At 41.9% G+C, this 22,861-nt stretch overlaps 2 protein-coding genes across 4 annotated transcripts in view; both read right to left on the bottom strand.

Annotated features, from left to right (window-relative positions):
* Window positions 1-22,861, bottom strand: part of ANO6 (anoctamin 6) — a 196,690-nt gene that overhangs the window by 104,992 nt on the left and 68,837 nt on the right. For all 3 annotated transcript variants that reach the window (XM_047064841.1, XM_047064843.1, XM_047064842.1), the window contains one exon: window positions 12,790-12,869. In XM_047064841.1, coding sequence (XP_046920797.1) covers window positions 12,790-12,869 — 80 coding nt within the window. The remainder of the gene's footprint in view (window positions 1-12,789; window positions 12,870-22,861) is intronic.
* On the bottom strand, window positions 1,149-8,361 carry LOC124501178 (spermidine synthase-like). Its single transcript, XM_047065163.1, is given in 3 exon segments — window positions 1,149-5,909; window positions 5,911-6,046; window positions 8,307-8,361. Coding segments are annotated over 3 exon segments (810 nt in total). The 3' UTR covers window positions 1,149-5,290.

The raw sequence follows: 22,861 nt of genomic DNA, 5'->3' as shown, positions 1-22,861 counted from the left end.
TTCATACTAAGATTTAATTAGCCAAACACCTAGTCTTTTCACATAATCAGTCATTAGCTTCAGCTCTTATGATTTGTACTTAGGCAGCACATATTTGTGAATCAGGAGCAGGCCGTTACTTTAATTCATATTGATTTTTGTCTCCTCTAGAAATTGATTTCCAGCCATTGTTCCACAGTCTTGGTACCAAGATCAATTGCCCAGATAAGTATACTCTCACTAGGTCCACATTTCTTCATTCTGTATTTAAATCCAATTTTGTTCACACCATTTGCTAAACTCAAAACACACAAAAATGTGTCAACTATACTCCAATTTTTAAAAAACACAAACATGTCTGTGGCTTTCTCCTGTTCTACCATTATAATCACCCTCATTAAAAAACAAAAAAAAGGTAATGTGCTCTGACATGACTTATTTATATTGAACTTGCACTGGCTCCTGATGACCTTTCCTTTTTCTAACATTCACAAACCACCCACTTAAAAATCTCATCTTGTGATATTCCTGGAGAGTAATACTCCGGTGTCAATGTCTCCATTTATCAGAATTTAGTTTATGTCCAACTTCTACCCTAACCCTACCCCTTCTGGAAAATTGTCACATTTGTCCCTCTATTATTCTGGTAATTGCCCCAGCCCTCATATCACCTCCATTAGCAACTGTGATTCCACGAGCGAATTCACCTGCTCTTTCAATACCCTGGTTGATACATAATTTTTCTAGCTAAGAAATTTAAACTCATTTGGAATAATGATATACCTTCCTACAACAGTCTCACGCAACATGGACTTTTTTTTTTTAATGTTTTTATTTATTTTTGAAGGGGAAAGAGAGAGAGAGAGAGAGAGCGAGCGCGAGCATGAGCAGGGGAGGAGCAGAGAGAGGGGGAGACACAGAATCCGAAGCAGGCTCCAGGCTCCGAGCTGTCAGCACAGAGCCCGATGCGGGGCTTGAACCCACGAACCATGAGATCATGACCTGAGCCGAAGCCAGACGCTCAACCGACTGAGCCACCCAGGCGTCCCAAGGACTTCTTTTTTTTTTTTTTTTAACGTTTATTTATTTTTTAGAGAGACAGAGAGACAGAATCTGAAGCAGGCTCCAGGCTCCAAGTTGTCAGCACTGAGTCCGAGATGGGGCCCAAACTCAGGAACAGTGAGATCATGACCTGAGCCAAAGTCAGACACTCAACAGACAGCCACCCAGGCACCTCTAGCATGGACTTCTACAGCTCCTTCCCAGGACTTGAACCTTTCAATCTAAAGTTCACCTTCACTAGCAGAAAAGACAAAAGGAATATGGAAGCTGATAAGCTCTTGTCTGTTATCTTATACCATTACACTGTCTTCCTCAAATTCTGGACAGAACACTGCTTCAGAATCTAAATAACTCAAAACCAATCCTCTCTTCCACTCATCATGCTAAGCATTTTTTTCCACAAGGTTCCACTCATGCACTCACTCTGGACTTGAGGTTTATTCTAAAATTTTAATAATAATGGAAAAAATAAGACTGGAGTGTTTCAGCGAACTATTATTATGGGATGACAGTTTTGTTAGCACTCTGAGTTAAACTGGCTTTAGCTAGTCTGGCTGGCTGGACCCAGAAGTCCAATCACCATTTATGACTGTTTCTCTGGGAAAATACATTCTGCATTCCAAAGAAGTGAGTCAGAAAGATTTTTGACTGAGATTTTGTATGCTGGACTGCCGCCTATTCTTGTTCCTACCTTCCAATCCTAACAAATCAACAAATGTAGCTTTGGAATCAGCCACATAAAGCAAAAGAGTACATCCCCTTCCCTCCATATTCAGGCAAAGTACACATTCCCTCACCCTTTGCTCTTAAATGTACAAAATGCTTTCGGAGTTGAAATGCCATGTGAATTGCTCCCATAGCAAATGGGCCAACTGAGCAGTTCTTACTAGCCTATCTTTGGTCTCCTTTCTTCTTTTGAGAGTTCCTTTTGCCAAATCACCGTTCCTTTGTTTGGTTTCCTTTTTTGGTTTAGTTCCTTTTCTTTTTTATTTTGGTGAACTTAGTGCCAAAAGGTACAAGGCAAAGCCATCCTATTTCTTTGTAGAAGATACAAGAGCACAAATCCAAGTAAAGAAATGCTTGATTCCCTGCCTTATTCCCAGTCTTCCAGATCCAGAAGATCTTGTGAGCTTGAGGCAGATCTTGGTACTTCAGTTGGATTTCTGGGATTAGCCAGAAAGACTCTGGACAGCCCATAAAATAAACTATAATCTCTCAATAGCCCCAGCATCAATTCATTTGCCTCAGGGCCATTTAGGCTAGAAATAACCAAAATGACGTCTGGATTTGGAAGGGGGGGTGGGAGGGGATGAAGGTGGGAACCCACCTTGAAATAAAACTTGATCAATCACTCTGAAACAAAGCCTGCAAACAAAAATATGCAGACATATGGGGAGCTGGCTCTGTTTATTCTTTTATACCTTTCACACTCGGGGCAAGAAAGTAAGGTTGACATTCACCTCATTCTATATGTTGCTTCCAGACCATTAGTCCTCAATGTTCTTGGGATGAAAATAGTTCCCCTTAGGTCCATGCAAGCAGAGTATGACCCCAGAGTTTCCTAGAGCCTATCGTCTCCTACCTGCCAGCTGACGCTCCCGGCCCACAGAAAATCTGGCCCCTGGCTCACATTTCCCTCTCCATTCCAAGTTTTCCCTCATCCAGAAGGACATCTGCATCCACAGACATGACTGGGCCACCTTGACCCCTTAGTAACTTGACTTCTTATCACCAATGATGTTCTCCCTTTCATGCACTAACTTCCACGGTCCCAACCTAGACCTTGTTATTACTTGACAAATTGCCTTTCCAAAATCACTTACTCAGGAATCCCCCTTTCTGACCACCACTAACATCCTGTCCTAATTGCACAATGACCTCAGAGGCCCTGTGACATTTTCTAACCAATCTGCAGATTTGCATTTCTTTCCCTCCCCTCCTTTTGTATAGTTACATTTCCCAGCTCATCATTTTAATAGCACTCTTGCCAATATTCTGCTCTTTCCATCACAACCATCTAGCAAAGCCCTAACTTGGGCTGAATCCTGCTACCTGCTTTCGTGGTGTCTGAGTGATGCTGGAGAAAGCACAGCAGCACAGGTTGGTTTAGTTGTAAATTCAGGTCGCTAGCCCCACACAGGCCCTCGCCACTGCCCAGACATCCTAGAACTTTTCCTAGGTTTTCCAAGCCAGCTTGGTCTCCTATTTCACAACTGGTTCAACGTGCCAACTCCCCCCCACCTCCGCCCCTGCACTCACTGTTCTCTTCACTCTCAGCAGCTGAAAATGGAAGCTGTTGGATGAGAACTCCCTCTGCTTCTCTCCAACAAATCATAAACCAGCAGCATCCACCTGCTGCTCCTGGATCTTTGGAGATGCTGCTCCTCTGATCTAACGTTGACTCCTCCACATCTACAAACCATTCCACAGCCCATTTCAGACCGCTCTTTTCTCTAGGTCAGTTGTTCCCCTCACATGGATCCTTCTCATCAATATTTAAATCTGTTTATGGCTCCATCTGACCCACAGAAGGAAATCATCTCTGGTTCTCCAGAGTCTCCTCCGCTTACTGCGCTCTCATCCTCCAGCCCTTCACAGTAAAACTCCTAGAAAGAGAGGTACTTTGTTTTTTCTCCTGCTCATTGCATAATCTGCTCTAATCTGGATTAGAATGGCATCCCCGGCACTCCCTAGAAAGAGCTTTAGGGAAGGACACCAGGGACCCCAATGCTTTTTCAGTATTCATGTAATTCACTGGTTCTTAAATGAGGGCAATTTTGCTCCCAGGGACATTATCAATGTCTGGGCATATTTGGTTGTCACAGGTGGGTAAAGAACCCTGGCATCTCATGGGTAGAGGCCAAGGATGCTGCTAAACACCCTACAATGCCTACAATGCACAGGACAGCTCCCACAACAGAGAGAAATCCAGCCCAAAATTTGGTGCTGAGGGTGAGAAATCCTGATAAGACTGAATTCCTAAAGCTACTCACCACTTCCATCTGTTTCTTGGTTTTTAGCCTGCCCCTCTTCAGATTGCTCTCCTACCTCTGGTCATCTCATTTGGCAGCCATCTACTCATTCCTGAGTCACCACCCCTCATTCCTTAAAGATTTAAGCCCTGCCTCACTGTTAACCTCTCCAAGACATCTCTCCTGACACAATTCTTGCGGATTTCCACATGCACATGTGATCCTTCCACCACCCTGTCCTTGCAACTCCACATTGCCCCAGCCCCTCATTCCAATGCTCATATCCCAGACCTTGTCTGTACTGGTTATTGTAATTCCTTCCTCAGTGAGAAAGATTAGATTCTCCAACCAACTCTTCCTATTTTTCCAGTTTACTCTCTCCAATACCCCAACTGCAAAAATTATCAAGCCCCACTAAGGTCTAACTCTCCTGATCCTATTGTCTCACCCTGCTCCTGTCCCTGGTCCTCTGCTCTCTTGCAAACACCCTGAAACTCTCTTAACCTTGTCTTGCTTCACTGAACTGACTTGGGAGAAACCCCCAAGTTGGTGAAATCAAACTCGTTGCCTACTGTACACCTGTTCCCCAAAGCTGGACTTGAATGGGAAAAGCATGCACTCATCATGACCAGGAACCTCAAGTGGGCTCTCAGTGCTGCCAGGAAATTATACTACATTTCCCAGAACATTCACTCTCAGATGACTGTGTCACACCTTCTCCTCTCTCTCCAGGTCTCTTCCTCTCTTCCTTCCTCAATCTTAGCTAATGTCTTGCTTCTCATTTCACGGGTAAACAAGAAGCAGTCAAGAAAAAGCAACAAGATCCTACTAGCAAAACTACTGAACTAATTCCACCTGGGTCCCCATATGGTGTTTTTATAAGAATGAATGGTCTCTACGGCAATGAAGGGTGTCCAACCTCTCCACTTATGGACCAGATTCCATTCCTTTCTTGCCTTCTCAAGGATGTCATTCCACAAATTTTTCCTTCTCACTCCTGCATCGTCAGGTTTTCTCTCCCTACTGGATTATTCCCATCACCTTACAAACAGTAATTCCTGTGGTTTGTTTGTTTGTTTTTGGCTATATACAGCTGGTATAAGCCTGGAGGCTGAACACCACATTGAGAGACCGTCCACCCAGCCGGGCCCACCGGGCAGCATTCTGGGGCTTGTAACACTTGCTTGGTGGGCACACAGGCAGGGCAAAAGGGTTTGGTCATGCCCAGGAGTCCTGGAGGCTCCCTGGCCCAACGTCCTGGGCAGTGGCACCTGGGCTCAGCTTACATCATCCTGGGTCTCGGCAGCACACTCGGGCAGGACAAAGGCTGCCTGGTGCACATCCCAGTTGTAGTATTTCGGCTGCATCTGTTCTACCTGCTTCTGTGTCAGCTGCTGCATGGGCTTCCAGAAGTTGGTGCTCAGATTTTTGCTGCCCAGCATGAAGACTGCCTGGCCACTGGGGAAGGTGGGGACAGTGCAGTAAGCATAGGCCACCACAGGGAAGAGCGACCTACAGAACTGCCGCATCTCCTCGATGAGGTCCAGGTAATAGGATTCCTTGAAGAGACTCTCGGCAGGGCCTATGGGGTCTGAGGAGTCTGTGAGGATAACATTGAAGGTGCCCTGGTTCTGTTCCATGAACTCAAAACCGTCGCCCATGTATAGGGTCAGCTTGGCACTGGAGGAGCCCACGGCCAGGCCCAGCAGGAACTTCTTAGAGACCTGAATGACATCCTCGTCAATCTCACACCGGACCACGGACTCCCCAGAGGAACGCTTCACCACAGCCTGCAGGGCACCCCCATCCCCACACACAATGGTCAGCACCTGGCATGGGCTGGGATGGCTGCAGGGGAGGCACAGGCTGGCTGCCATCTCCTGGTAGGAGAACTCCTTCCTCTGTACACTGGATGACACCATCCAACAACAGCATGTTGCCACAGCTCTTACCGAGGAAGACAGGATATTCTGGTAGGGCTCCCAGGCAGGCAGAGCACGGGCCTGGAACCAGCTCTGCCCGCCATCCTGGCCCTACAATCTAACCCAGCTGGTGGGGCAGGGGCAATTCCTGCCATCTTAACACTAACTATACACAAAAACAAAAAACAAGGCAAACAAAACCTCTCTTCATCCTAATCCATAATAACCTCTTGCTCTGCATTTGTGTTCAGAAGAAAAAAAAAAAAAAAGGAAAGTGTTATCTAAATGCTATGTATCCAGTCCCTTTTCTCCCATCCTGTTTTCAATCCTCCCTAGTTTTGGAGCCCACCGTTCAGCTGAGCCTTCTCTTGTCAAGGTCTCCTCCACACCGCGAAATCCAATTTCCCATCCTCATCAGCAGATTTGGTCACTCTCCCCCCCCCCTCCCCCCGGACTTTTTACTTCCCTCATTTGGCTTCCAGGACTCTCCTCGTTTTCCTCCAGCCTCACTGGCTCCTCCTTCTCAGACTCTGCTGCTGCTGCTCCCTCCTGTCTCTGACCTGTGAACACTGGAGTCCCCAGGGCTCAGTCCGGGGTGTCTTCGCCCTGCCTCTTGCTGTTCTCATTCAGTCCACAGCTTTCAACACCACCTGTGCGCTAATTCCCACATCTCTAGCTCTCTTTAACTCCAGACCCATATATTTTACTGCACGTCGACATGTCTATTTGGATGTCTCAAATCTTCCATGTTGAAAACAGAATTTTTATTTTCCGCCGCCTCCCCTCCCCTCAGAGTGCTCCTTCCCCAGCCCCTCCCAGGTCAAAACCCATGGAGTCATGCTTGACTGCTCTTTCTCACACACCTCACACCTGCTCTGTCAACAAATCCTATTGGTTCTTCAAAACATACTGAGAATTTGAGTATGTCTCACTAATGCCATATAAGTCACACTCAGGGCCAAGCCACCACCACCTCTCACTTGGGTTCCTGAAAAGTCCCATTGGTCCCCCTGCTTCTGCTCTTGTTCCTCCATGGTCTATTCTCAACACAGCCAAAGCGGTCCTGTTAAAACACAGGGCAGGGCAGGTCAAGGCCCTCTTCTGCTCAAAACCCCCCAGTTTATCCTCCCAAAGCTTACCTCAAATGATCTCCCAAGTCACAGTGAAACCAAAGTGTTTACAGTGAAGTCCCCAGTATCTACGATTTTCACCACCTTTCATTCTGCTCGTCATGTTGGCTTCCCTCCATTCCCTCAAACATATCTCAAACTCCTACCTCAGAACCTTTGTCTATGCTCTTCCTTCTGCCTGGAATGCCCTTCATCTAGATTTCCAAATAGTCTGCTTCAGCACTCCTGCTTTCGGGTCTTTTGACTCATCACCTTCTGACCACTCTATTGGTGAGAAATCACCTGAACACTCTATTTAAAACTGTAGCCAACCCCCACACCCCTAACACACACTTATAATCCTTACCTTACTTTTCTCTAAAGGACTTACCCTGTTATGGCATGTTATATATCTTATTTATTTTGTCTTTTACGTCTCTCCCACCAAAATGTAGGCTCCACAAGTATAGGGATTTTTTTGTTATTCACTACAGTGCCTAAAATAGATTAACATTTTACTCTTTAAGGATCACATGTCTTTTCATCTAGTTAAAGACAATCAAACTTGAATTTCAGGAAATCAACTGTATTTTTTGTAAAGTAGTATATTCCCTCAAAAAGGGAGCCAGTTACACAAAATCCCAAATAGGATAATGACTCTTCAGACCTCCTTCTCTCTACATAACCACAGGTGAGAAATGAAGGGGACGTATTTTTGTTCCACTTTGATCCTCATCTTCCCGAGTCTATGTTTTAGCTTAGTCTTCCTAAATCCTGTGGTCTCTCATCATCTTCCCTGGTTTATTCCATGATAATCCTAATATTCTTTTGCCAGCCCAAACTCCTATAATCTACTCCAAATTTGGCAGAAGCTAAACCAAGGAAAACCTCATCAACTGGTATGAAACAAGAGCTGGTTAAGAATCGTCCTGCCTCTAAAAAGCCAGAAGAGTTATACATAAACCTTAAGTTCTGGCAAGGCTGGAAAAGGGGATATTACTAGTGAGAACCAGCTCATAAAATATAATTCCACAGCCTTGCCTTTCCTTCTCTGTGCTTTTGTGTGGACCACAGTTTCCATCCAGCCAGCTACAAGCAGATTCCTCACCGGTCCACAGAGTTCCTCCCCTCATCACATTCTTCACTCCTTGTGTACTCAAGTCAATCATGCCCATTAGCATTCCTGAGTCAGTACCAGCAGAGTCAGGGTTTCTAGAAAGAGCCTTGACCATTACTCAACCTTTCCCCTACATTCCCCCTACTTTTTTCCCACTCCTTGGGGATTGGAGAGAACCTGGGGTCCTCTGGGCCAGCCATGACGGATGAGCCTCTGGACTAACCCCTCAGATTGCCTTTGCTCTTAAGCAGACCTGAAATTAACAGTACCAGGGGAAACCTAGGTTGCAATGCTACCACAATGCAGAAAAACCTTTATCTGTTCCATTACCATGTGGATGGCTCCTCATCCTCATTTTTTTTTTAATGTTTATTTTTTGAGAGAGAGACAGCACAAGCAGGGGAGGGGCCAAGGGGCACGGGACAGAGGATCTGAAGCAAACTCTGTGCTAACAGCAGACAGACCAATGCGAGGCTTGATCTCATGAACCATGAATCAAGAGTTGGATGCTTAACCTACTGAGCTAACCAGGTGCTCCCATCCTCATTTTTTTTTTTTTTTAATTTTGGAGAGAGAGAGTGAATACACACACACAAGCAAGGGAGAGGGCCAAAGAGGGGGAGAGAGGGAGAGGGGGAGAGAGGGAGAGGGAGAGGGGGAGAGAGGGAGAGAGAGAGAGAGGGAGAGAGAGGGGGAGAGAGAGGGGGAGAGAGAGGGGGAGAGAGAGGGGGAGAGAAAGGGAGAGAGAGGGAGAGACAGAGACAGAGAATATATCTCAAGCAGGTTCCATGCTCAGCATGGAGTCTGATACAGGGCTCAATGTGAGACTTGATCCCATGATCCTGGAACCATGACCTGAGCTGAAATCAAGAGTCAGATGCTCAGCTGACTGAGCCACCCAGATGCCCCTCTTTATTCTTGGTTCAGCCTGCCTAGTTCTGCAGACTCTACTTCAAAGTCTGAACTCTACAAGGTTATCTGTAACCATTCCCCAGCCTCACTTTGGCCAAATTCCTTTTCCAGAGGCTGATGCTTGTCATCATGAAGCCAGTTTATTTTCAGGACACATGTCCCTAAATGATGGCCACCAATCACAGGGTTCCAGAACATCTGGCTATGTCACCATTTCCTTGACTAGATCTCCCTTGAACTAATTGCTCTGAAAATTACAATGTTGATTAATTATAGTTCATCAACAAAAGAGAACAGATGTTAGAGAAGATAACAATAATGTCAGAGAAAAAAAAAAAAAAACCACAGCATGGAGCTGAACACCTTAAACTTATACAGTGCTACATGTCAATTATATCCCAATACAACTGGAAAAACAACAGTGTGGGAAATATTCAGGATAAAATATTAAGTTAATAAAGCAGATTATAAACAGGTTTCCACTGGATTTGAACAAAATAACAAACCAGGATCAAGATGGTGTCCTACCACAACGAGATCAGCTAGTTACTCTCTGTAAAGTCAGCATTCAGCCAGGCCCCTTACACCTTGAGCCCCACCCACACACCCACCCCACCTCCAGGTGGGGCTACGTCACAAGCTTTGGGGTAGCAAGAACACAGGCACTTTAGGTCCACATCTCTGTTCACAGCCTAGCGTTTCAGATACTTTGGCAAAACTCACTCTCCTCGGTCTGCGAAGTGGAATGAGAGGCGGAGAGGAACAACACAGGTACGTAGGGGACCTGTCATCGATGGACAAACCCTGCAGGGACCCTGAGAAGGAGCGTCGGGGTGGGCCCTTCCGAGAAAGGCGGCCTGCTGTCTGTCTTGGAGACACCCAGGAGCTTCACAGTGGCATTTATTTACCCATGATTCACGCAGGCTATCAGCAACAATGGCTTTGCCTGACTAGTCACATTACAGACACCTGAGCTGTGAAGGAAAGCTTTAATGTGCTTCTCACGCCGGTAACCAAGGCGCCCTGACCAGCACTGCTCACTTAGGCCTTGTTTTAAATGAAAGAACAACAGAAATCCTGAAGGAAACAAATAATGATAAGCATTTTGTTCTCCACGTTGGCCAGACTATATAAATACACTCCGCTGTATGAAAACATCCTTCTAAAATCTGAACGACTTGAGAATAAGGTCTGAACAAGCACGGTCTGTGCCTCACTTTATTTCAGCTCACCTCCGCAAACGGAAGATGCACCTTCCAAATGCCAGACGGAGAAACAGCACTGATATTTCAGCTCCTTTTACCACCTTCCCCACCTTCTTTCTGTTTTCAATTTTGCTTTGCGCCAGGCTCCCTCTGCTCCTGGGTTTGTACTCTTGCCCCTGTTTCTGATTAAAATTTTTTGGTTTGGATCAGCTTACCTGGTTTTGTCCTGGCATCTGCCCAATCCACCTGCCTACACGCTGGAACGACCCGTTCTCACTGATGCTGCAACTTTCTGCCTACAAAAAAGGCTACCCTTAAACATCATGCTGGATTCCCTAGAGTACTCGGTTCCCAAGGCACTTTATACATCTCCTGTTTGTTTTCCAAGGAGACAGCAGTTTGGGAAATACACGTTTACTGGGGAACTGGAAGTGCAGGGGCTCCAGTGATGTGATGAGAAAATACCAGCAGCCATGTACATGTAACCCAAAGATGTGGCACGCATCTCCCTCTCCCTCTCTCCCCCTCTCCCTCTCTCCCCCTCTTTGGGATGTGTGAACATCTATAAAGCACCAGAAAATCACAGACTCCTTACTACACATGGTAGGACACACAATTAGAGAAAGAGAATAGCTGCATTTAGAAATCTTGTTATCAACCACACATATAAGGAAACCATTATTAACAGCTTTACCTGCACTAATGTGGTCTAATGATTCTAGATATTCTTGAAGTATGACAAGGAAAAATAAAAATATGGGGATTTAACTTAAAAATCTCCTTTCAGCTTGGGTGTTCTCAGACCCATTGTTAGGACAAATCTCTCAAAATAGAAGTATATTCTGCACTCCTCAAGTTTGACGCCTGACTATTCTCGCTTAGGCTTCACCCTTGGAAAGGAAAATGCAGTAGAGTCAAGAAGTTAATGCTGAAGGTTGAATAACATCACCAGTGTAATTACCAGTGTAGACTATCTATTGCAAAGGCTTTGCTGAGGCACGCCAATCTCAAACATCATCACCTACTAAAAGCTGTTCTTGAGAAAAATACTTTTATTTTTGCACAGGGAATCAGTGTGAACTAAATAGGTGTTTACCAAGCACATCGACACTTTATTGCACACAGCTCTTTTTAGACTACCTATAGTGTTTAAAGAGTACCAATAAGAAGCAGTTAGAAAATGAAACAAGAAAGGGCCAGCTCCACGAGTCTGTGCCAATTTCACATTCAAATGTGACACATCTGTGTCAATTCTGCTTTAGGGGCTCTAACTGTAGAAGTTAGAAAAACTGCAAAGTCGCTCTGCTACTTTAAGATACGGGAATATTGGTGAGCGTTCACAATTTTCCTTCACTGAAAATCTCATTGAATATAACAGGGAAGTCATTGAATACTATGTCTTTCTATTATATCCAAGTGCTTTTCACAGTAGGCAATCTGCTAGTACACCACAGGAGTCCCACACTGTGAAATAAAGTGGCATTGTGGATATAGTTTTATGGGCGATCCCTTTTCAGTCCAGAGCACTGCCTAGTTTCCTTACTCTTGGTTCAATTGAGTAGGTAATCCATAAAGAATGAGTAAGAAGAGGAAAAACACATAATGAGTTCTTTTTTTGTGTGTCTTTATCAATAATACACTTGTGATCTGCCAATTACTAGAGTGGCGACCGTATATCACACTTTGAAAAGAAAGCAAAAAAAAAAAAAAAAAGATTTTTGCATTACTAACATGGTAGCTGAACCATTTACAGCAAGGGGCAAAAATAAGTAAATCTAGGTGGATCCTGGCATGCTTTTCCTATACATTTGGGGCAATAATATGGTACATGAGTCAGAGAAACACTTCTTCCCATCCCCCTCTTCAAATGAGCCTAATATAAAATCTATTTAGTAAGGACATTCTGCACAAGGCATCCTATGTGCTTAATTTTCTTTAAACAAGGCATTAATAAAACCACAGTAGCATCTAATAAGATTTTTAATTCCTCGAGGGTAGGAACCATGGCTAATCTTTAATGAGTCTAATTTAGTGAGAGCATTTAGTTCCCCTCTTGGTAGGAACAACCAATAAAATATTCCTAGCCCTAGAAGATACATCTGACTGTAGGCTCCAGAGTGAAATGGGAATCAGACTGGTCAATGCACCTATATGTGCTCAGTAAACACTGGTTTCCAGAGTTGCTAACAGCAGAAACGGATACCAAGGCTATTAACGAACGAAGGAGGAGTCTGGGCAGTAACAATGCTACTTTCCTGCAGAAAGAGTTCCCATTTGCTATTTACAAGCAGTATGAAGAACAAGCATACAGAGCATGATGCCAAGGCACTGTATGTAGTTCAGTAACTTGTCCCCCAGAGAACTGGAGCTTTAAATACACAGCCACTGCAAGTGAGACAGTGCCAGATCTATGGGCGCCAAAGGCAAGATTTCACAAAAAACCCTTTTCTCCATTTTGTGAGAAATCTCTCGCTAACCAATTCAAATTTAAGATAGAGTAGGAGTACTTACAAATTCTGGGGTTTGGAAATCAGGCTGACTTTCCAGTGTTCCAAAACTGGAGACAACTGTCTGTTCAAGGTTTTCCAACACTAAAAATAAACAAATAAATAAAGCATAACTTTCACTGGCTCATACACTTTTTTTGCCTTTAAATCATCAGTACAGGCTTAACAACTGTATTTAGCATTTATGGCACACCTCTAAGTTTACATTATTTAACACTTTCAGTTATCAGGGACACTCAAAATCTTCAGTAGCTATTTCATCCACTGGACAAGGCCATGTTTCTAGGATACTCAGTCTTAAAAAGCTGTAGGCTCAATCTATGCAAAATCATTTACCTTCTACATGGAAGGACACAGCAACTATGTTTACAACTATGTCACAAAACTCTAGCTTAGGAACATTTCAGCCTGTTGATATTCTTTTTTCAACTACATCTCAGGGAACTGATGTGGAGTCATTTTGGGGTAGCAATTTTCTGTTTTAAAATCTGTTGAATAGCACGGATAGAAATACACTGGGAGCCAAATAAAATTTTCTAGTAGGGTATATCAAGAAAATGAAAAATAAACAGGTAAAATTAATTTTAGCAAAATGATTTCTGTAACTTGATATACCCAGATTAACATTTAAACATGTATTCAGGGGTAAAAAATAGTTTCAAACCGAGAGGGAGGCAAACCATAGAGAATCTAAATACAGAGAACAAACTGAGGTTGATGGGGAGGAGGAGGGGAGAGGGAAAAATGGGTGATGGGCATCGAGGAGGGCACTTGTTGGGATGAGCACTGGGTGTTGTATATAAGCAATGAATCACGGGACTCCATCCCCAAAGCCAAGAGCACACTGTATACGCTATATGTTAGCCAACTTGACAATATATCAAAACAAACGAAACAAAACAAAAAAACATATATTCAAGAAGAGCCACTGGGTGGCTCAGCCAGGTAAGTGTCTGACTTCAGCCCAGGTCATGATCTTGTAGTCTGCAAGTTCGAGCCCCCTGTCAGGCTCTGTGCTGACCGCTCGGAGCCTGGAGCCTGCGTCAGATTCTGTGTCTCCCCTCTCTCTCTGCCCCTCCCCTGCTTGTACTCACTCTCTCTCTCTCTCTCTCTCTCTCTCAAAAATTATTAAATAAACATTAAAAAAAATAGCAAAAAAATAAACATGTATTCAATATAAAAATTTATTAGTGAAATAGTTTACGTTTTTTATACTAAGTGTTAGAAAGCCAATGTGTATGTTATACCCACAACACATCTCAATTTGGACTGGCCACATTTCAACAGGTTAACAGCCACATGTGATTAGTGGTCACTGCACCCTGTGGAAGGGATAAAGGAAGCAAATCCAGAAGCTGGGTTGTTCTGTGAGACACCGGTCTCACCTTGTCTACAAGTTCCTGATATAAATAAAAGGGACTGTTCCAGATGAAAAGATATGGAGAAAACAAAACAACCATTTGCAGTGCATGCTTCTAGACTGTATCCTGGTTTAAACAGACCAGATATAGAAGACTTAAAAACAAATTAGAAAAATGTGAATATTGATTGTGTTGGATTATATTCAGGAATTATTAGTATTGATAAGTGATGAGGGAGCATAAGGCAGCCTAAGGGCAAAGTACAAGCTAACAGCAGCCACCCCCCACCCCAGGGGAGATATGGTGATATTCCTCAGGCACTCCTGGCTGCCCAAGGACAAAGGAAAGGAAAGGAAACAAATGGTTAACTGACAGAGATCACAGTCATGCAGGCCATGAGTCTCCATGACTCTCCACGAGTCTCCATTTGTCTCTCTACAAATGTCTTGGTAAATTATAAGAAAAAGGTAATCTTATCAATAGACTAATCTCCAGTAACCTGTAGACTCAGTTTCCTGGAGCCCCAACATCACCCTCCATAGTGATATGGGGAACAAAGGCAAGAAGGAAATGGCAGAAACCATTAAATTTCCTTATAACCTGCAGCCCACTGACAAATACTTCTGGCAGACAGAGTAAAACGTTTCTCCAGGAACCCCCTACCGTCCTGATGTTAAGGCCTTACTAGAGGAAAAACAACCTTAGCTTGACAACAGCAAGGCCTGAGGTATCTTCCAGTCCTCTTTACCGAGTCCTCTTTACTGTATCAAAGTCCCTTTGGAAGCCTCCCTTTGGTCTTTACCTCTCTCAATTCCACAGTATAAAACCAGTCACTCTTCACAATCCCAGCACAGCTCTTTCTGCCCACGGGTCCTGTCCCCATGCTTTAATAAAATCACCTTTTTGCACCAATGACCTCTTCAAGGATTCTTTCTTGGCTGTCAGCTCTGGACCTCATTATCACCCCAAACCTCATCAATAAGTGTAACAATGTAATCTGGGCTATGTAGGAAAATGTTCTTAATTAAAAGAACTTAAATATTCTTAAATATGTAAATGTGTTTAAATAAACCTTAAGCATTTAAGTAAATTAAATAAATGTTCTAATTTATCAGCAGGTCTAGCCTCTTCAATAAATCAACCACATAAAAAAGGCAGAGATTTAAACAGCCAAAAGAATATAACTCCAATGTATGTTCCCCCCCCCCCCCCACATCACCAAAGAATTAAACTGAATTCTGATGCTATCTACCTGAAGATAGCACCAGATTCCACAGGTTAAGGGCTTAGTCCCCCAAGACAGCCACCAGTAAGTCCCAGGTGGTTACCTGCCTGTGCTTCTGACTGAGCGGCTATAAATCAAAGGCTCCCACCACCCTCTTCTCAGGTTAATTTGCTAGAGCGGCTCACAGAACTCAGAGAAACATTTACTTACATGTACCAATTAATTATAAAGGACACAGATGAACAGCCAGATAAAGAGGTACAAGGGCAAGGTATGTGAGAAGAGACACAAGGCTTCAGTGCCCTCTCTGAGGCCACTACTCTCCCCATACCTGTACACATTCACCAACCTGAAGCTCCCCGAATCCAGTCCTTCTGGGTTTTTACTCAGGCTTCATTACTTAGGCATGATTGATTGATCACTGGCCTTTGGCAACTGACTGAATCTTTCTTCTCTCACCTCCTTGGAGGTCAGAGGGTGGGACTGAAAGGTTCAACCCTCTAATCTTGTGATGAGTTCCCTTAGCAACCAGCCTCCACCAGGGGCTACCTTGAGGCTTTCCCAAAGTCACCTCATCAACATAACAAAAGGCACCGTTACCTACTTCATCACTTAGGAAATTATGTGAGTTGTAGGAGCTCTGTGCCAGGAACTGAGGAAGACCAAATATATATTTCTTACTATAAATCACAATATCACAAAAACCATTAGCAATATGGGATACTCAACTGAATCCTAATTTGGACAAGCCAGCTGGAAAGGACATATTTATCAAAAATAGGAAGACTGAGTATGGAATAAGCATTAAATTATGTTAAGAAATTACTTTTAATATTATGAAGTGTGATGTTAATCTTGGCTTTGTAGTGACTTTTTTTTAATGCATACTAATTTAAAAAAATCCACTAGAGGCTTTTGTGAAGGAAAAGGTTGAGTCCCTATCAATCCAGAAAAATTCCCTTCAGTGGCCCAAAAGAAACCTTAACCAGGAAGATTGATTAAAAGATTTCTAAGTGACTGTTTAACATAATCAAAACATCAGCCAACAATTCAGCTACCAAATAGTTAGGTTTGGCACATCATTAAGATGGCACATCTTAGGTTTGGCACATCTCAATATCTAGATTAGATTTCAGATTTACTCAGAATCTTGCCCACTGTATCTGATCACTGTATACCTATGCACTGGAAAAAAAAATGCCAGTAGATAAAGACAACATAAACAAGTGATTAAAAACTGACTTCATCACAGGATCCCTAAAAGTAAACCAAGGCAGAAACAAGAAACAGATCAGGTGAACCAAGGCTTACAGAACTTCAGGCAATGCCAGAATTAGGGTGCTTGCCTTTGAGAACCCTATGAGAACTATGGCAGTTACTGCACAGTCTGTCACACTTAGACAACTTGTACCATAGCAAACTGGTTTATTCCAACATCAGAACAACAGTGGTCCAAGATAATTACCTTCTTGAAAGCCGCCTCTAGAACTTGCTAAAATGTGTTTATACTAGTGGCTATGACACTCTTTCAAACTGGTGTTTTGCAGCTTGGTCTACATTGAGAAAAAAAGCTAACCTTTTTATAATATTTAGATATGGAAAAATTATGTATGTGGTATTTAGGATACATTGGTGTTTTGGGAGAGCCAGCAAGTCAATGAAACATAATAATGCAGATATTTTTTAAAGGAGTATTGTAAATCTGATGGAGTGATCGGACTTTTGCATCTTATCTGGATTACTTTACAATTAGATGCCCAATTTATCTATCAGGAATCTGAGGTCAAAAGATAGGATGGAGCTGCTATGGATTTTTCTTTTCTTTTCTTCCTTTTTCTTTTTTTCTTAAGGGCAGGCTTAAGAAAGTTTGCATTTGCCTAAAGACAGAGAAGAAACAAGATGTATTTGCCCAGATGTTCTATCAAAGTAAAGGTATCTATGCAGTGTGAAAGGGTTTGTGAGAGAAAATATAGAACTATTTATAGTTTTAGCTATTCTGCTGGTAATGGAAACTAATAGATTCACTGTCAACACAAAGGAGAAACTGTAAATTTGAGTGAATAAAAACAGAAATGGCTTTAGTGAAACATCATCTAGGTAGAACAAAGATGCAGCTGCTGCTCTCGTGACCTAATACAGTGCTGAGAAGCAAATGATTTATGATGCTAATATGATAATTATACCTCCACTACTGAGGGCTCCCGTTACTGTTTGATAGTCTCATTTCTGGTAATCTAACACAGCTGAAAAAGTTCATTTCTCAGCAAAAATAGTCAAAATCAAGGTGACACTTTGAGGGCTTTTTGTGAAAAATAGGGCAGAATCAGGGAAAAAACATTCTAATAAGGTAAAAATGTTAATTTTATTTTTTTCCTTATGTCAATCATTTTTCATGCACTATTTTGAAATGTATCTTTAGTATTGTCACCATGACTCACTTTATACAACCCAAGTACCACTTGAATGGCTTCGTGATTAGTTCATTTAATTTCAAGCATTTGGAACATAAAAATATGTTTTTGGGACCTCTATTGTATCTAACTTTCGTTAAAAAGTTGACTGGAGAACTAAAAACTAGTTATTCCAGTATCGTGAAAAAACTTTAGTCTTGACCTGTCAGTGGAATTTTGTATGGATGTACAATGAAAAGACAGCTGAAAGTCAGGTTCAACTGACATTCACTACGTTGTTTATAATTTTACACAGCCGTTGTGCTGTTAGGCCCTGGTGAAGAACCAGGCAAGCAAGTTTCCCTCTTCTTGAGAAAAAGAAATGGAGACATGATGAATATTAATTTTAAGCTAATTATAAGCTAGACAGATTTATGGAGTGCCAAAGGAATACTATAGAAAATACTATACACACACTTAGCAACTGGTTTGTGTAGGTACAAGTCAAATAATTGAGGGTTTGGGGCAAAAGAAACCCACTAAATTTCTACTTTTCCTAAATTTTATAATCACATCACAATTAGTTAAAAGCAAAAGAATAGCATATTTTAAAAACTATCAATACAGTTAGTAATAATAAGGTTAAAGCAATGTGGTCATTGGTGGTACCAGTCCTGACTTATTTGGCAGAACAAAATGAAGGGCCCACTATCTAGAAGTCTAGTCACATTAATGGGTTCCTAACAACACAGTGGAAACCTCACCAGAAAGCTGCAATTCATAGGAGTATTTGTCTATCAATTAGAAGAAATGGAGTAACTAACACTTTTTATTTCATATGCAAAATCAAGAACTTCTACAGCAAAGCCAATTGGAGACTTATTTAAAGTGAGGGATAAAAGGAGCCATTATCTATAATTTTAAAACATAGACCATCTATTATTCATCAGAAAACACAAAAAAGCCTTTCAGGAAACTAATAAGTAAAAAACAAAGTGCCTGATAAGCGGTGCCCTAGCAATAAAAGTAATCAGAATTAGGCATTCAACACTTTATCTAAGAGGACAGGCATGGAAGTCAGTGGGTCTAAATGGTGATTCGCTGCCACTGAAAGGATCAGACACACAATGAACGTAAGAGAGACGGCAGATAAAAATAGATGAATCTGGTGCAAAGGGCACTGGACATGGTTTAAGGGGACAGACTGAGTTCAAGTCCTGATTCTACAATTTAACTACATTCCCCTAGCCATTAACTTAGTCTCAGTTTATTTATATGGAGCTGGTAGTAAAATTACTTTCCCTTGTTATCTCACGGGGCTGTGCAAAGGATACAAATGACAATTCAAAAGCATGTTGTAAAAAAAAAAATACAGCAGCATATAACCATAAATTAAGTTCATGTACACAGACTCAGAGATATGAAAAAATGTAAACAGAAATCTCCTGAGTGTCTTATTTTGTGCCTGGCACTTCTAAATGTCTGATCTTATTTAATCCTATTTTTGTCTTTGTTTTCACAGATGATGAAAATTTGAGGTTATGAGTTGCCTAAAGTCAACTACCAGAATAGACCAGAAATGACACAATGAGAATCTGAATCTGTCCACTTCCACAATTGAACATCTTTTTGAATATACTGATTTGTCTCCTGGGCTGCTGTGAATAATTCCAAGGGGCTCACCACTGCTAAATGTAACCTGATAAGGAATTAAGATAGTATTGCACACATAAGTCAACTAAGTATTAACAAATAACAGACTAACGTATCTTAAAAACTAATGACAGAATAGTGAAATTTATTGATATAGCCAGCACAATTAGAACTAATGGAAAAGCTCCACAAAATAAGAAAACAGATACAATACTCAGGCAAATGGCTAAAGACAGGCATGTGTCAAGGATGGAACCAGGTGACAGGAGTACAAACATCAAGATGAAAAAAAAGTACAGAAACTGTCTTCAGGAATTCCACGATCTAGTCAATGTACAATTAAAGAAATATCAAAGGAATGGCCCATTCACCTAGAAAATGAGGATATATTCATACATCCTGATTGGGAAGGATGCCTAATGATGTGCCAGGCAGTCCTGTACCTGAAACTCTTCTCCCATTTGTCTAGAAGCCTCTGAAAACTGGTCTCAGCACATATCTGATATTTGACCTGAATGCTACTACCCAACCACCACTATTTTTAAAGTTAACTACACACTTGAGCCACCATTTCCTATCACTTCATACTTTCCAGGTATTATGTGGACCCACTTCATCTTACAACCCACATCACCGTCATCCTGTGGTAGCCATAGTTGGTGCCCAGGTTCCAGTACCTCTTTCTCTGGCCTCAGTCTAGCGGGATCTACTGTATTTTGGTGACAATTAGGTAGGGGAAAATCTATTTCCCATATTATCCAGAGGTTGTAAGCCTGTAGCTTACAGACCCTGTTGTGTTAAATGAGATTCTAAAATGAGGCCAAAGAGTCACCATAAATGAAAAGAAAGTTAATAATGAAACATAAAACATAAAGACAGAAGAGTTTCTTTCAAGGCTAAGATGGCTGTGTTTTACCACACAGGAGAGTAGACTTGAACTGTAAGACCTCTACACAGTATAACTCTGTGGCTTCAGGCACACCACTTAACTCTAAATTTGTTTTCCCCATCAATAAAAGTGCAAATTATAATTCCTACATCACAAGGTCATTGTAGAGAACAAATTAACTGATACATATATAAAAGTGACCTGAAAAGTGTGAAGTACTATATAAATATTGGCTATTATTATTTTTTTACTTCAATCTTTAATAAATTCTGGCATTCTTAACCTTGTTAGGCACCAATTTTTCCTCCTCACTTTTTATCTGGACTATTTGCTTTTGTTAATAATAAAATAAATTCAAATGTAAAAAAAGATAACATTAATTCAGCAAATATTTTTTTAATGACCTCAATGTCCTATGCACTGTTGGCTACTACTTACGATGAAATGAAAAGAGATAGGACTCAGGAAATGTTTCCTTATTTTTCTGAATCTGGATGGATCATTTTTTTTTTTACCCCAGTTTATTACTGGCATTTCCACTCAATGATGGTAATATTTTAATGGGGGAAAAAATGACATTATCCTCAAATCATTTCTGCAATGCAATTTCAAATTCAAGTTGATGGTTTCTATTAGAGTTCTACCTTTCCCCTCTTAAGGCAAAAGTGCGCTCCCTCGCTCTCTTGTAGTGCTCTCCCTCTCAGATGATTAGCTGAAGGGGAAAGAAAAAGAGGCAAAGGAAAAAAGTCATTCATGAAGATGCCAAGTTTGTTAGGGTAAGCAAATTTTGACTCTGTTTGAAACTCAGTCCTATCCATCAGGTGATTTAGAAAATTACTACATATTCTTCCTACATTATGGTAAAAATGGCCTTGTTCTGAAGGTTCCCTCTGTTGGGCTTGCCTTTTCTGATTAATGTATTGTATTGGCATCAATTCAACTGCCTAAGCCAGAGCGGGAGCCATTCTTCACTTTTCTCTTTCCGTCACTTGACGTTTGGTGGGTCACCAGATTTTATCCTTTTTATACTTAACCTCATCCTAAGGATATTCTATCCTAAGGATATGCACATCCTTTCACCCTCTCCCTGACCCATATACACATTTTATCCTTTCTTTACCTTTTTATTTCAATGTCACCATTTATGTACCAAGTTAAGTTACTTGCCTCGACTTCATGCTCCTATAGTACTTTGCATTATCTAGTAAAACCCGTCAGACCACTATAGGTGTCCAAAAACTCAACTGCTGATTATTAAAATACAGTATTTTTCAGTTGGACCTCTAGACTATGGAAGAGAGAGAAATAAAAATGAATGATTATAAACAAATTTGCAGCTTACACTGAACAGGGTATTAAATAATCACATAGTAGTTACTCATTCACAATTGGCCACCACCACAGAAGACAAAATCTGGGGAAAACATAGGGGTCCACCCCCCCCCCCCATCACAGTGTATGGTCCTGACTTGTTTTTCTTCACTACTGGACCATGAGCTCCTAGACAAAAAGTCATGGTCTTATTCTACTTTGTCTCCTCAGAATTTGAAACAATACCTAGTATATAACAGAGGCTCCATAAGTGAGTGAACCAATAATGGAATGAATTATAAACTCTTTGTCATTCTAGAAAAGTTACTAGTGTTCTTCAATTCTTCAGAATGTAATATAATTACTTACATAATGATAAAAGAGTTTTTGCACTTCCAGAAACATAGTGCACTGGGCCACAGGGAGGTATGTTCACACTCAGAGCAGGCTAATAACATACTGTCCCTCCAAGATAATATTCTGCAAATATTTTGATGATATTTATGAAAAGGAGGATCTCTGCCTCTCCTCCAACCTGCCCACTGCTCTAGCAATGCATCAAACAGGAATTTGCTTCTTCCCACAGGACAAGGGACTCCACAGAAAAACAAAAGAGGGACAAAGGGTGATGATTCAATTTCAGAAATACCAAACAAAAGCTGTGCTGTCTAGCTAACAATAGGTTTACAACCTATTGGAAATATGTACGAACACCGCTACCCCACAACGGAGTCCCCAACCCTTGGACATTTCACTTCCTGGTTCTTCCCCTCTCTGTTTCACAGGCTTATTTTCACGGGCTTTAAAATAAGCAGGCACCAAAGAACCGAAGTCCCTGCGTCACCTCACAGGAATGTACATTTATTCCAATCAGACTACTTTTTGCCTTACATGGGCATAGGCAACTTCCGGGCAAGGCTGTCACCTCTGTAGTACTCAGCCAATGAGGGGAGGCTTGCACACTAGGAGATATATTGTCTGCTGTAACTGCCCCGAGTGTGCCTATCATCAGACACCCGCTCTTGCAAGAACACTGATTAAGCCTCACTTCACTGTGCTCCGAGTCTCCATGTCCCTTCTTTGGTTGGGTCGGTGGACTTATTTCTCACACAGTTCAGTGAGGGCATCTGATGCTAGGGCATCTCACCCTTCCAGCCCTATCCTGGTGGCAGCCCTAAGGATTTCTTCCATCGACACATATTATTATTATATTATCCCCGAGAAGAGCTCTGATAAGCATAATTTTC

The sequence above is a fragment of the Lynx rufus genome, unplaced genomic scaffold (genome assembly GCF_022079265.1).
Source record: "Lynx rufus isolate CCGP_SWC_20201006 ecotype Redwood Valley unplaced genomic scaffold, mLynRuf1.p SCAF_7, whole genome shotgun sequence".
Classification (NCBI taxonomy): Eukaryota; Metazoa; Chordata; class Mammalia; order Carnivora; family Felidae; genus Lynx; species Lynx rufus.
The sequence above is the reverse complement of the archived record's forward strand: the minus strand, read 5'-3'. Positions and strand labels throughout refer to the sequence as shown.